The sequence below is a fragment of the Mobula birostris genome, chromosome 15 (genome assembly GCF_030028105.1).
Source record: "Mobula birostris isolate sMobBir1 chromosome 15, sMobBir1.hap1, whole genome shotgun sequence".
Lineage (NCBI taxonomy): Eukaryota > Metazoa > Chordata > Chondrichthyes > Myliobatiformes > Myliobatidae > Mobula > Mobula birostris.
Genome location: NC_092384.1, coordinates 85,368,511 through 85,381,238, shown reverse-complemented (window position 1 = coordinate 85,381,238; position 12,728 = coordinate 85,368,511). Strand labels below are relative to the sequence as shown.

Genomic DNA, 12,728 nt, shown 5'->3' with positions numbered 1-12,728 from the left:
TAGGAAGGATGTGGAAGCATTGGAAAGGGTACAAAGGAGATTTACCAGGATGCTGCCTGATTTAGAGAGTATGCATTATGATCAGAGATTAAGGGAGCTAGGGCTTTACTCTTTGGAGAGAAGGAGGATGAGAGGAGGCATGATAGAGGTGTACAAGATAATAAGAGGAATAGATAGAGTGGATAGCCAGCGCCTCATCCCCAGGGCACCACTGCTCAATACAAGAGGACATGGCTTTAACGTAAGGGGTGGGATGTTCAAGGGGGATATTAGAGGAAGGGTTTTTACTCAGAGAGTGGTTGGTGTGTGGAATGTGGTGGAGGCAGATACACTAGTGAAGTTTAAGAGACTACTAGACAGGTATATGGAGGAATTGAAGGTGGGGAGTTATGTGGGAGGCAGGGTTTGAGGGTCAGCACAACGTTTTGGGCTGAGGGGCCTGTACTGTGCTGTTCTATTCTATATTCTATATTCAAAGCATGTATCTGTCCAATGTTGTTGATCTGGTCTTGGTTATTAAATCCACTTCTGCAATCTCATACACAGCTACAGAATGGTACAATGAGGTTGCACACTGGAGCTGATACAAAGTGGAAGTGATAACACCTACTAGCAACACAATGGTGACCAGAAAATAGGGAAAATCACCTCACAGTAAACAAGAAACTTCACTGAGATTGGTCTTAAGTAGATTCAAGTTACAAAGCACAAACAACATTTACTGATTTTCCCAGTAAGAGCACCCTTGCCTAAAGAGTCCTCAATTGTCCCTTCATTCCCGACCTGACTCTTCTCACACTCCTGGAAGGCCCACCTCAGATGCAACAAGTCAGGTGACAATCCTGAGTGTACAGTATTAACATTAAAGGTGGTCAGAATGCCCTGTTATTCTCTAGTCAATATTTCGTCCACGATGTTATTGAAGTAATGATCAGCACACGAGACAGGTGCTTGTGACGCCTTTCCACAGCTGAGGAAGGCGAAACTTTCAAACTAGCCAAGTACCTGAGTTGTGCTGGGAGGGAGGCATCACATCGTTGACCCAGAGGGCATCAGACCACCCTGTCATTTCTTCCTTCTCAAGTGGATAATCCCTGCAAATTAATCCAGCCATTTCCATCTGTCTCATAAGTAACTGCATAATGTGAAGGTGCACAACACAGGGAGGGCAGAGCACATTGAATGGCCCTCCAGTATCAACTCGAGCAACAATAAAGGCAGCTAATTGCAGGGAGAGAGGCAGCAGAAAGGAAATTACAGGCCAGTTTGTCTGACCTTATTGGTTAGGAAGTTGTTGGAGTTGATTGTTAATTATGTGGTTTTGGGGTGCATGGGGGCACATGATAAACTAGGCCAAAGTTATCATGGTTTCCTCAAGGGACATCAGATATAATGCCATTTGTGGATATTGTGCGTTTAGATCTTCAGGTGTTTCACAAGGTGCCACACATGAGGGTGCCTAACAAGCTATGAGCCGATGGAATTACTTGAAAGATTCGAGCATGGATAGAGCATCGGCTGATTGGCTGGAGGCAATAAAGGGAACCTTTTCTGGTTGGCTGCCAGTGACTAGTGGTGTTACACAGGGGTCAGTGTTGGGACCGATCCTTTTTATGTTATATGTCAATGATTTAGATGATGGAATTGATGGCTTTGTTGCAAAGTTTGTAGTTAATATGAAATTAGATGGAGGAGCAGGTAATTATGAGGAAGCACAGTGGGTACAGAAGGACTTCAGATTAAGAGAATGGGCAAATAAGTGACAAATGGAATACAGTGTCAGGATGTGTATGGTCATGTACTTCGGTAGAAGAAATGAAAGGGTAGATGATTAAGAACATAAGACCATTAAGATATTTGACACATGAGTTTGCTCCACCATTTCATCAATTTTCCTCTCAGCCCCAACCTCCTGTCTTCTCCCTGTATCCCTTCATGTCCTGACCAATCAAGAATCGATCAACCTCTGCCTTAAATATACATAAACACTTGGCCTCTACAGCTGTCTGTGGCAAAGAATTCCACAGGTTCACCACTCTTTGGCTAACGAAATTCCTCCTTATCACTGTTCTGAAAGGACACCACTCTATTCTGAATCTGTGTTCTCTGTCTTAGACTATTACACCCTAGGAAACATCCTCTCCACATCCACTCGATCAAGGCCTTTCACCATTCGATAGGTTTCAATTAGGTCACCCCTCATTTTTGGGGGAATTAACCTTTAGGGAATCCTGCACAAGGAATCCCAAGTCCATTTGCACCTTAGATTTTTGAATTTTACTACCCTGAGTATTACACCCTGTGTTCCTGCCCTCTCTACACAATCATTACCCTGAGTATTATGTCCCATGTACCTGCTCTCTCTACAGTCACTATCCTGTGTATGACAACCTGTGTACCTTTTCTCTCTACAGTTACTACCCTGAGTATTATACCCTATGTACCTGTTCTCCACAGTTACCACCCTGAGTATTATACCCTGTGTATCTGCTCTCCACAGTTACCACCCTGAGTATTATACCCTGTGTATCTGCTCTCCACAGTTACCACCCTGAGTATTATACCCTGTATACCTGCTGTCTCTACACAGTCATCACTCTGAGTATTATACCTCGTGTACCTGCTCTTTCTACACAGTCATCACTGCGAGTATTACTGCCCGTGTACCTGCTGTCTCTACAGTGGCCTCGTCTCTGCATTGTTTGGCCGTTCTGGACGTTTCGTGGTACTGGTCTGTGTGGAACCTCTGTGTGACTGCAGTTTCCGTGTGGGACTGCGCTGCCTGCGGTATTGTTACTGTTGTGTTCCATCCTTGCTCTTGTAATCGGTGCTTTGTGTCTTTGTGTAACTGTACGGGAGCCAATTGCTTGGTTAGTCCCCGACAAGAGGATCCCACTTGCCCCCTCCCTCTGCCCTACGAGTTCTTCCAGACTCTCTGAACCTGACTCCGCTCCTCGCCCTTCATTTCAGACATGCGCTGCGTAAAATAATTTTTATGTCATCTTCTCACCTTTGCTTCTTTTGCGTCGCTCCTTGTTTGCTTGAGCTGGCTCTGCGGTGCGGGTGGAAAGGTGAAGGGACACCCCGTCGCCTCTCTTTGTCTAGCTGCAATTGAGCGGTCGGGGTTGCCTGTCTCCGGGTTCTCTCCGTTCGCTTTGGAGGCAGCGCCGAATTCCCAGTGGAGCCGAAAGGCGAACGATTAACCTTTCATCGTCTTCGCCCAGCGGTCTCACCTTCACTCTCCCGCGGCCCCGAATGCAAAGGGCTGTAACGTGTCTCCCTGAAGTAAAGGCGGAAAATCATTGAATCCTCCCCCGTGCCGCCCTCCCATCCAAACCCAACCCACAAGCGGGGTAAACCGCCGGTGTTCTTGAGGGAGGCGGGAAAGCGAGTGTGGGAGTGGAGCGGGATGGGCGTTGAGAGGAGGCAGGCGGGAATTGAGAGGATGTTTCCTGTGGTGGGGATATCCAGAACTACAGGACACAGCCTCAAAATTGAGGGTCGACCTTTTAGAACAGAAGTAAGGAGGATTTTTTTTTTGTAGCCAAGGCGTGGTGAATCTGTGGAATACTCTGCCACAGACTGCGGTGGAGGCCAGGTCCGTGGGAAAATTTCAGGCGGAAGTTGATAGATTCCTGATTGGTCGGGGCATTAAGTGATATAGGGAACCCAATTTCTTGGTGTTCACCTAGCGGAGAATCTCACCTGGTCCCTCAACACCAGCTCCATAGCTAAGAAAGCCCAGGAGCGTCTCAACTTTCTTCGAAGGTTGAGAAAAGTCCATCTCCCATCCTCACCACATTCTACAGAGGATGTATCGAGAGCATCCTGAGCAGCTGCATCACTGCCTGGTTCGGAAATTGCACCATCTCAGATCGCAAGACCCTGCAGCAGATAGTGAGGTCAGCTGAGAAGATCATCGGGGTCTCTCTTCCCGCCATCACAGATATTTACACCACAAGCTGCATCCGCAAAGCAAACAGTATTAGGAAGGACCCCACGCTCCCCTCATACAAACTCTTCTTCCTCCTGCCATCTGGCAAAAAGCACCAAAGTATTCGGGCTCTCACGACTAGACTGTGCAACAGTTTCTTCCCCCAAGTCATCAGACTCCTCAGTACCCAGAGACTAGACTGACATCTACATCATTTATCATTATATTGTAATTTGTCCTCTACTGTGGCTATTGTCTTGTTTATTATTTATTGTCCTGCCCTGCACTGTTTTGTGCACTTTATGCAGTCCTGTGTAGGTCTGTAGTCTAGTGTAGTTTTTGTTGTTTTACGTAGTCTGGTGTTAGCCTTGTTGTTGTCTCACTTAGTCTGGTGTAGTTTTGTGTTTCATGTAGCACCATGGTCCTGGAGGAACGTTGTTTCATTTTTACTATGTACTGGTCCAGCAGTTTGTGGTCGAAATGACAATAAAAAGCGACTTGATATAGTGAGAGGGCAGGTATATGGGGTTGAGTGGGATCCGGGATCAGCCATGACGGAATGGCGGACAGGACTCGACGGGCTGAATGGCATTATTCTGCTTTTATGTCTTATCGTCTTATGGGAGGAGGAGGAGGAGGAGGAGAGGAAAGGGGGAGAGGACAGGGTGTCGGGAGGAGGGGAATGGTGGAGGATGGGGAAAGAGGTTGCTCGGGAGGGAGGGAGACACGGACGGCAGCTGCGGGAATCTGGACCGACACATAAAATACCAAATGAGGAGGAGGTCAGGCAACATCTGCGGATGGAAATTAACAGTTCCTGTCTGGGTTCATCAGGTCTGAGATGAGAAAGGATTCCCAGGTTTAATCACCACATCTTCCCATCGAACGGCGCGAAACAGGTTCTGGAGCTTTGAACAACGCGAATCGCCTCCGGCTCCGAGGGTGAGGAGAGAGCGGAGCGTCCACACGGCAAGTGGCGCTCAACTTCATCCACGCAGCACTTCGGAACACTTTTAATATAACGAATCCCGCGGCACAGAAACAGTCCGTTCGGCCCGCTACGACCCTGCCGATTATCCTGTACCTATCTCCCAATAGCCACCACTCAGACCGGAGCCTACTCTGCCTTTAGTGGTTCAAGCTCTGGCCCACTTTGCAATGTGGAGATTCTACATTCCTGAGGCAGTGCATTCCAATCTCCCCTCCTCCCCGAATCCCTCCAACCCTCTTACCCCTTTATACTCCGCCCCTACGGGAACAGACCCGGCCGGTCCAGGCGATATCTGGTGTACCTCCGCCTGAAAAGCCAACTGTCCATTTCCTCTCCATACACGCTGCCTGACGCACTGAGTTCCGACGGCAAGTTGCTTGCTGCTTCATATTCTAGTCTCTTGTTGCCATGGAACAGTACAGGCCCTTCGGCCCACGATGTTGTGCCAAACTTTTAACCTACTTTAAGATCAATCTAACCCTTCCCTCCTACACAGGCCTCCATTTTTCTATCAAAGAGTCTTTTAAATGTCCTAAATAAACCTATCTCTACCACCATCCCTAACAGGAAATTCCATGTGCTAGCCACTCTACGAAGAGAAAATCCCGAACTTGTTCAACCTATCCTCATAAGCATGTATGTTCTCTTGGTGTGAGGGCGGGACAGCTGACGGGCTGGAACTTTTAAAATTCGCCACAGATATTTTTGAACCAATATAATAGGTGTATAGGAGAAGAGGTCGCACTGGATCAAGTCTTTGTGAATGGAGTCTAGCCGGTAGCTGATGTACTATTGGAAGAACGTTTTTGGAGAAAGTGACCCCAAATGTAAATTTCAAGGAAATATGGAAAGCGATCAAAGTCCAGAATTGGAACGGTAGCAATTAATTTCACATTAGCGACTGCAGACAGGTAATTCTTCAATAAGTGAGAATAATTTCAATTAGAACAGTGGAGATTTAAGGTCAACATGAATCACATCCTAATTTCTTGAACGACCTCGCGAGTTACATTTACTTTTTAAAATCAAATCCTGCCTACACTCGCTGTGGATTTTACTCACTGCCCTACCCCATCTGTCAGTCACACTCACAGACTTACACTGGGTATAATTCACTCACAGACTTAGACTGGGTATCAGTCACACTCACAGCCCTATACCAGTTGCTGGTTGTACTTGCTACTCTGTCAGTTGGCACTGTTCTTTACTGATTACATCCTTATTTCAAAGTTTAAAATAAATTTTATTTGCAAAGTACACTATATACACAGCTGAGATTCATTTTCTTGTGGGCTCATTCAACAAATCTATAGAATATCTATAGCAGAACCAATGAAAGACCGCCTTAATAGGGCGTTCAATTGGAATGCAGAGGACTACAAAGTGTGCAATACAACAAGAAACAATAGTAATAAATAAATATCGAGCACATAAGATGAAGAGTCCTTGAAAGCAAGTCCATTGGTTGTGCGAACTGTTCACAGTGTTGAGTTGAGTGAAGTTATCTCCTTTAGCTTAAGAGCCTAATGGTTGAGGTGGTGGGGTTCCAAATGGATGCTGCTTTGCTTCGACAGCGTTTCATGTAGATTAGTTTAATGATTGGGAGGGCTTTATCCATGATGGACAATCTGTTTAAATCCTTGCTCTTTATCCGTCATACTCGCTAGCACTTCTAACCTCCTGGAGCGTTTGAATGCAGCCCCTACACACACTTCATTTTCTATGGACAGCCATTGCACAAACTCTGAAATTACCCCCATAAACCACTACCGTTCTCTTTCCTGTCCTTTAATCTCTGCCAGTAAACTTCTAACCTTTTACTCTAAAGAGTCGTAATGACATTCATCCTCTGAGAGGTTTCCGTTAAAACTGTTAACTAAATCGAAGATTTATTTCAGCAGGCCTCATCCCATTGTGCTGCCCCAGTGCCTCGGTACATTATGTAAAATGGACAGAATTGTGATAACAACAGTGTTTGCTCTGTGCCCCCACTCTCCGGACAAGGTAACCCCAAGATTCACCCCATTACCGCCTCGCAGTCTCACCAATTACTGAATGTAAATAACAGGGAACGTTTCACTTTTTTCCTTTATTGTTATTGATCCATACCTGACCATTGTTGCATCTCTATTTTCTAGCATTTCAGTTTTAATTGAAATGCTTGTTAGTTTTTCCGTTCACTAATTTGTCTGAAAAAAATTACCATGCACACAGTGCTCCGTTGGAATAAACTAGCAACTAAATGGCGCTCTTGTCCACGCGTCTCGCACCGCCTGGAGTTGGGGCTGTAGGACTGGCAGGCAAATTTCTTACTTGTTTTTAAAGCTCTCAATGCTCTGCGACCGGAGTACATCTCAGAATCGTTTTCGTTTTTTAATCCTGCTCCAGCTTTGTCTTTTTCCGCCGCTATTTTAAATTTAAACGATCTCTCTCAAAAGATAATTACAGCTCATTTTTTTTTGAATTACGCTCCTAAACTATGGAATTTAATACTTGAAACTATAAGGGATGCAGATCCTTCTTACTTTTAAACGCTAGTTCAAACCCCTTTTATTTAACCTTGCTTTTATCTAACATCATTGTCTTTTATTTTCGTTTGCACTTTATACCGATGTAGCACGTCGAAGTACATCGTCGTTTGTATGAACAGTGCTCGATACATACATTAGGTTGGGGGTGTTGTGGATAGTGTGGAGGGCTGTCAGAGGTTACAGTGGGATATTGATAGGATGCAAAACTGGGCTGGGAAGTGGCAGATGGAGTTCAACCCAGATAAGTGTGAGGTGGTTCATTTTGGTAGGTCAAATATGATGGCAGAATATAGTATTAATGGTAAGATTCTTGGCAGTGTGGAAGATCAGAGGGGTCTTGGGGTCCGAGTCCATAGGATGCTCAAAGCTGCTGTGCAGGTTGACTCTGTGGTTAAGAAAGCATACGGCTCATTGGCCTTCATCAACCGTGGGATTGAGTTTAAGAGCCGAGAGGTAATGTTACAGCTATATAGGACCCTGGTCAGACCCCACTTGGAGTTCTGTGCTCAGTTCTGGTCACCTCACTACAGGAAGGATGTGGAAGCCATAGAAAGGGTGCAGAGGAGATTTACAAGGATGTTGCCTGGATTGGGGAGCGTGCCTTATAAAAACAGGTTAAACAGGTTGAATAAACTCGGCCTTTTCTCCTTAAATCAACAGAGGATGAGAGGTGACCTGATAGAGGCATTGATCATGTGGATAGTCAGAGCCTTTTGCCCAGGGCTGAAATGGCTGCCACAAGAGGACACAGATTTAAGGTGCATGGAAGTAGGTACAGAGATGTCAGGGGTAAGTTTTTTACTCAGAGAGTGGTGAGTGCGTGGAATGGGCTGCTGGAAATGGTGGTGGAGGCGGATACGATAGGGTCTTTTAAGAGACTTTTGGATAGGTACATGGAGCTTAGAAAAATAGAGGGCTATGGGTAAGCCTAGTAATTTCTAAGGTAGGGACATGTTTGACACAACTTGGTGAGCAGAAGGGCCTGTATTGTGCTGTAGGTTTTCTATGTTATTGTTATTTGTTATAAAGTGACTGCTGCTTCAAGTTCTTCTCCTGCTGTAGCCCATTCACTTCAAGGTTCGATAAGCTGTGTGTTGATATTCCCTCTGGCATAATGTTGTAATGTGTGGTAACTCTATCAGCTTGAACTAGTCTAGACATTCCCCTCTGACCACTCATTAATGAGACATTTTCTCCCACATAATACCACTCACTGGATTTTTTGCTCTATTCTCTGTAAACTAATGCGTGAAAATCCGAGGTGATCAGCAGTTTCTGCGATATTCAAACCACTCTTGTCTGGCACCAGCAATCATTTCACAGTCAAACTCACTTACGAGGGCTGATTGATAAGTTCGTGGCCTAAGGTAGAAGGGGTCAATTTTAGAAAACCTAGCACATTTGTTTTTTCCTACATTTACACACTTAGTCCAGCCGTCACGGATCCCTTCTTTGTAAAAGTCAGCATCTTGGACCTCCAGAAAGTGGTCCACAGCAGGGTGATTGATAAGTTCATGGCCTAAAGTAGACGATCAGTTATTCACTGCAAACTTTCTGCATTATCACTCAAAGAGTTGAACTGCATGTGCATGTAACGAGAGCTGTATGACTCATCTCTTTCTACCTTAGGCCACAAACCTATCAATCACCCCTGCTGTGGACCAATTCTACAAAGAAGGGACCTGTATGCTCCACGACCGCTGGACTAAGTGTGTGCATGTAGGAGGGGACTATGCTGAAAAATAAATGTGCCAGGTTTTCTAAAATTAACTCCTTCTACCTTAGGCCACAAACTTATTAATCACCCCTCGTAGATCACATTTCTTACCATTCCGAACAATTAAACCTGTTGACCATGTCTGCATGATTTTATGCATTGGGTTGCTGCCATGTAATTGCCTGATTAGATATTTACATTACCTATGGGTCCATGTGTACCTAAGCTGGCCAGTGGTGCACTGGATTAACCCTAATGTGAGAGGTCCAACTGGCTCCCTTGTACGCTTTCCATCCATGCTGTTTTGAGCTAACAACTTGGCCTCGAAAAAAGAGACAAACAAAGAAACAGCAATGCTCCACACTTTGTGTAAAGACACAACTACATGTAGATCTAAATGCCTTTGGTAATCCACCAGCCTTGGATTTAAACCCAACAGCTGCAGCGTTCCATTGCTCGTTTTGTGGTGGATCCCCAGATCCACAATGCTGTGACAATGCTCAATGCCAGCATGGAGGCTGTCCTTGTTTCCAAAGCAGACCACCAGACTCAAAAACAGTTACTTTCCCCAGTCACTAATCCACCCCTCCCCACCCCAACCACCACTACTTTATCGTTTCCTGTCAGTCACCTCTGTAGAGACACTCCTGTGCCTAGTGTCACTTTACGGACATACAATCAATCTCTGTATGTAAGCTATCTGATGTATTTATATTATTGTTTTTTATTATTGCGTTCTTTATCTTATTGTGTTTCTTGGTGTTGCATCGGATCCGGGAAAACAATCATTTCATTCTCATTTACACTTGTGTACTGGAAATGACATTAAACAATCTTGAAGACAGCACAATGTACAGGTCATTCCTATCACAGATTGTGTGGTGAGGGCAAAGTGGCTTTTGCATGTTTCCTGCCTGGCAGAGTTAGGCCAGTCAACGGGGCCATTATTCTCAGGTTTGATATCAGCCCCCTTGTCAGGAGGGATTGGAATGGGCTTTTGCCACATCCAGACCCGGTACCTCAACTGCTGTTGGATGATGTGGCAGATTGAAATTTTTGTTCTGATACCCTTTTCACCCTACTGTGGGGTGGCTCCCTGCAGCAGAGTCTCTGTGAGAAAGAGAAGATCTCACAACAGTCCCACTGGTTTTGTCTCCCTGATTGACAGCAGAGTGAAGTATCTACAACATACACACATTACTCACCTTGACCGCTGTGACTGCAGCCACCAGCAACCTTCCTCATCCACAAGAAGGAAAAAGTCTTTACGATCCACAGGCACATCGCCACCTGTATGTTTCCCTCCAAATCACACACAGTCTGATCCACTCTGTCATCACTGGCTCTAATCCCTGGAACTGGCACTGTTGGAATTGTAGCTGAATGAGGCTAGCCTGGCCGCTCCCACCCAGATCCCAATAAACACATTATTGTAAAAGGCAGCAATGTTGGTTGATATCTGCAGCTACTGCTCAGATATCCATACTGAAACAACAGGGCCTAAATAGACACAGATTTAATGTGGGCAAGTGGGAGTGGAACTGGTCCAGGCGGGAAAAGGCCCGTCTCTGTGTTGCATCACTCCAGCACTATTTGTCTTTTAGATTTGTTTAACCAGCAGAATATTTGCAAGCGGAGCATCATATACTCTCTCCATGTCGTTAGTCCCAGCCTCCAAACTAATCCACTACACCACATTGTGTAAGCCCACTCTGCTTCCACCATCCACTGACACAGTTCAGATCTACATTACACACAAAATGTTGGAATAACTCAGTAGGTCAGACAGCAATTATGGAAAGGAATAGACAGCCAATGATTCAGGTCCTGATGGAGGATCTCGGCCAGAACGACTGTCTATTCCTTTCCATAGATGCTGTCTGAAGTACTGAGCTCTCCCAGCATTTTGTACGGGTTGCTGTGGAGTTCCAGCGTCTGCAGAATCTCTTTTGTCTCTGATCTACATTTCATTGTCTTTAACACAGTGGAGAAGTGTTTGTCTGCTGTGGGAGGATGGGACTGCACTGCAGTTTTCAGCAGCCTGTTGATCACCTGTATGCCAGAAAGTGCTGCCAAGGGCACACATATCACACTGCTCCCCGTAACCAGAAGCCGTACAAAACCCGACCAGCTGTGGGTCATCAGCTGAGTTTCCACCTCCAGCAGGACATGCTTCCTCCTTGGACCTCCCTCATGAGGAGGAAAAGACTGATCAGTGTTTATGGGCAATCACTCCAGGTTAGAAAGGCCACAAGTTCAACAGTGAGGGGTCAGTGTCCTGCAAAGCTCCTGTAAACTCAGTGAAGGGACAGAGTGCTAGCAAGAACGTAACATGCCCCCAGTGGTGTAATGGGGACGGACAGGGATTAGTATATGGAGAGGGAGGACCAGTCATGCTCTCTGCAGACAAATGCCAGGGCTTCGCTGAGTGTGCGGCTGCCTACGACAAGCACGATCTCATCTCTGCTGATCACCAGACCACTGTAACCTCTGATCAACTTCAGTCCCTCAGTGATTCTGCAGCCCCCACCCTTCCCCACAGTATAATCACAGGCATCCAACTCCCCAACCCCAGCACTGGTCCCTGCAGCCGGGCTGGCACTGAACTGACATTCCCACACACACTCATCCCAAAGAACCTTTGCAGTGAACCTGCTGAGAGGGGATGGGGGTAAGCCGGTGAGTCTCGACAGTGTGGGGACTGTGAAATCTGTTGCAGCCAAGGGGGTAACCTTTTGCCACGCCAGGCAGAATCAGTCACGAGTAACAGGTTAAAGACAGCAGCTGCGTCACAGTCTCTGCACCAGGAATGGTGCAAGTCAGCTGACAACAGCATTCTGGAATCTTTGCTTAGGGAAGGACGGTGATTTCTTTCTCAAGTTTCTCCTCTGGAAACAAAGCCCTTCTGACAACAAGGTCCAATTCTTCCAGTGCCAACTGTGCGTGCAGTCGTACCACCTCATCCACGTCCCTCTGCACTGAAAATTTCAGCAGGCGGTAGAGGTCACGCAAGACGTCACCCAGGACCTGAGAACGAGGAGAAGAACAGGTCAACACCAGCTTCACATCAGCACAGTAGAGAAGGGTAGCAGGGAGTTTGTATGTTCTGCCTGATGACTGCACGGGTTTCTTCCCACATTGTTCAGGTTAGGGTTAGTGACTTGTGGGTATGCTGTGTTGGCCCCAGATAAATGGAAACACTTGCAGACTGTTGCAAGCAAATCCTTGGACTGTGTTGGTCATTGATACAAATGATGAATTTCACTGTGTGTGTTAATATTTTGATGTACTGTACATATGAAAATCTTTCCTGTAGACAGGTAACCAAAACTGCACCCAATACTCCAAATTAGGTCTCATGAATGTCTTACACAACTTCAATATAACTTCCTGTCTCCTGTTCTCAGTACTTAGATTTATGAAGGCCAATGTGCCAAAAACTTTCTTTACGCCCCTACTTACCAGTGTCACCACTTTCACTGCATTATCGACCTGTATTCCCAGATCCCCTGTTCTTCCACATCTTCAGTCCCTTACTGTTCACTATGTAAGACC

The 12,728-nt window shown here is 45.9% G+C and overlaps 2 protein-coding genes across 3 annotated transcripts in view; both read right to left on the bottom strand.

Moving 5' to 3' along the window:
• Positions 1–3,085, bottom strand: part of has3 (hyaluronan synthase 3) — a 47,885-nt gene extending 44,800 nt beyond the window's left edge. Inside the window, exon 1 of the mRNA XM_072279080.1 lies at positions 3,011–3,085. The gene's annotated coding sequence lies outside the window, so the exon portion shown is untranslated. The remainder of the gene's footprint in view (positions 1–3,010) is intronic.
• Positions 3,086–6,179: 3,094 nt separating this feature from the next.
• The window catches only part of tango6 (transport and golgi organization 6 homolog (Drosophila)), a 175,691-nt gene continuing 169,142 nt past the window's right edge, over positions 6,180–12,728 (bottom strand). For both annotated transcript variants that reach the window (XM_072280060.1, XM_072280061.1), the window contains one exon: positions 6,180–12,200. In XM_072280060.1, the coding sequence (XP_072136161.1) occupies positions 12,024–12,200 (177 nt within the window). In that variant the 3' untranslated portion in view covers positions 6,180–12,023. The remainder of the gene's footprint in view (positions 12,201–12,728) is intronic.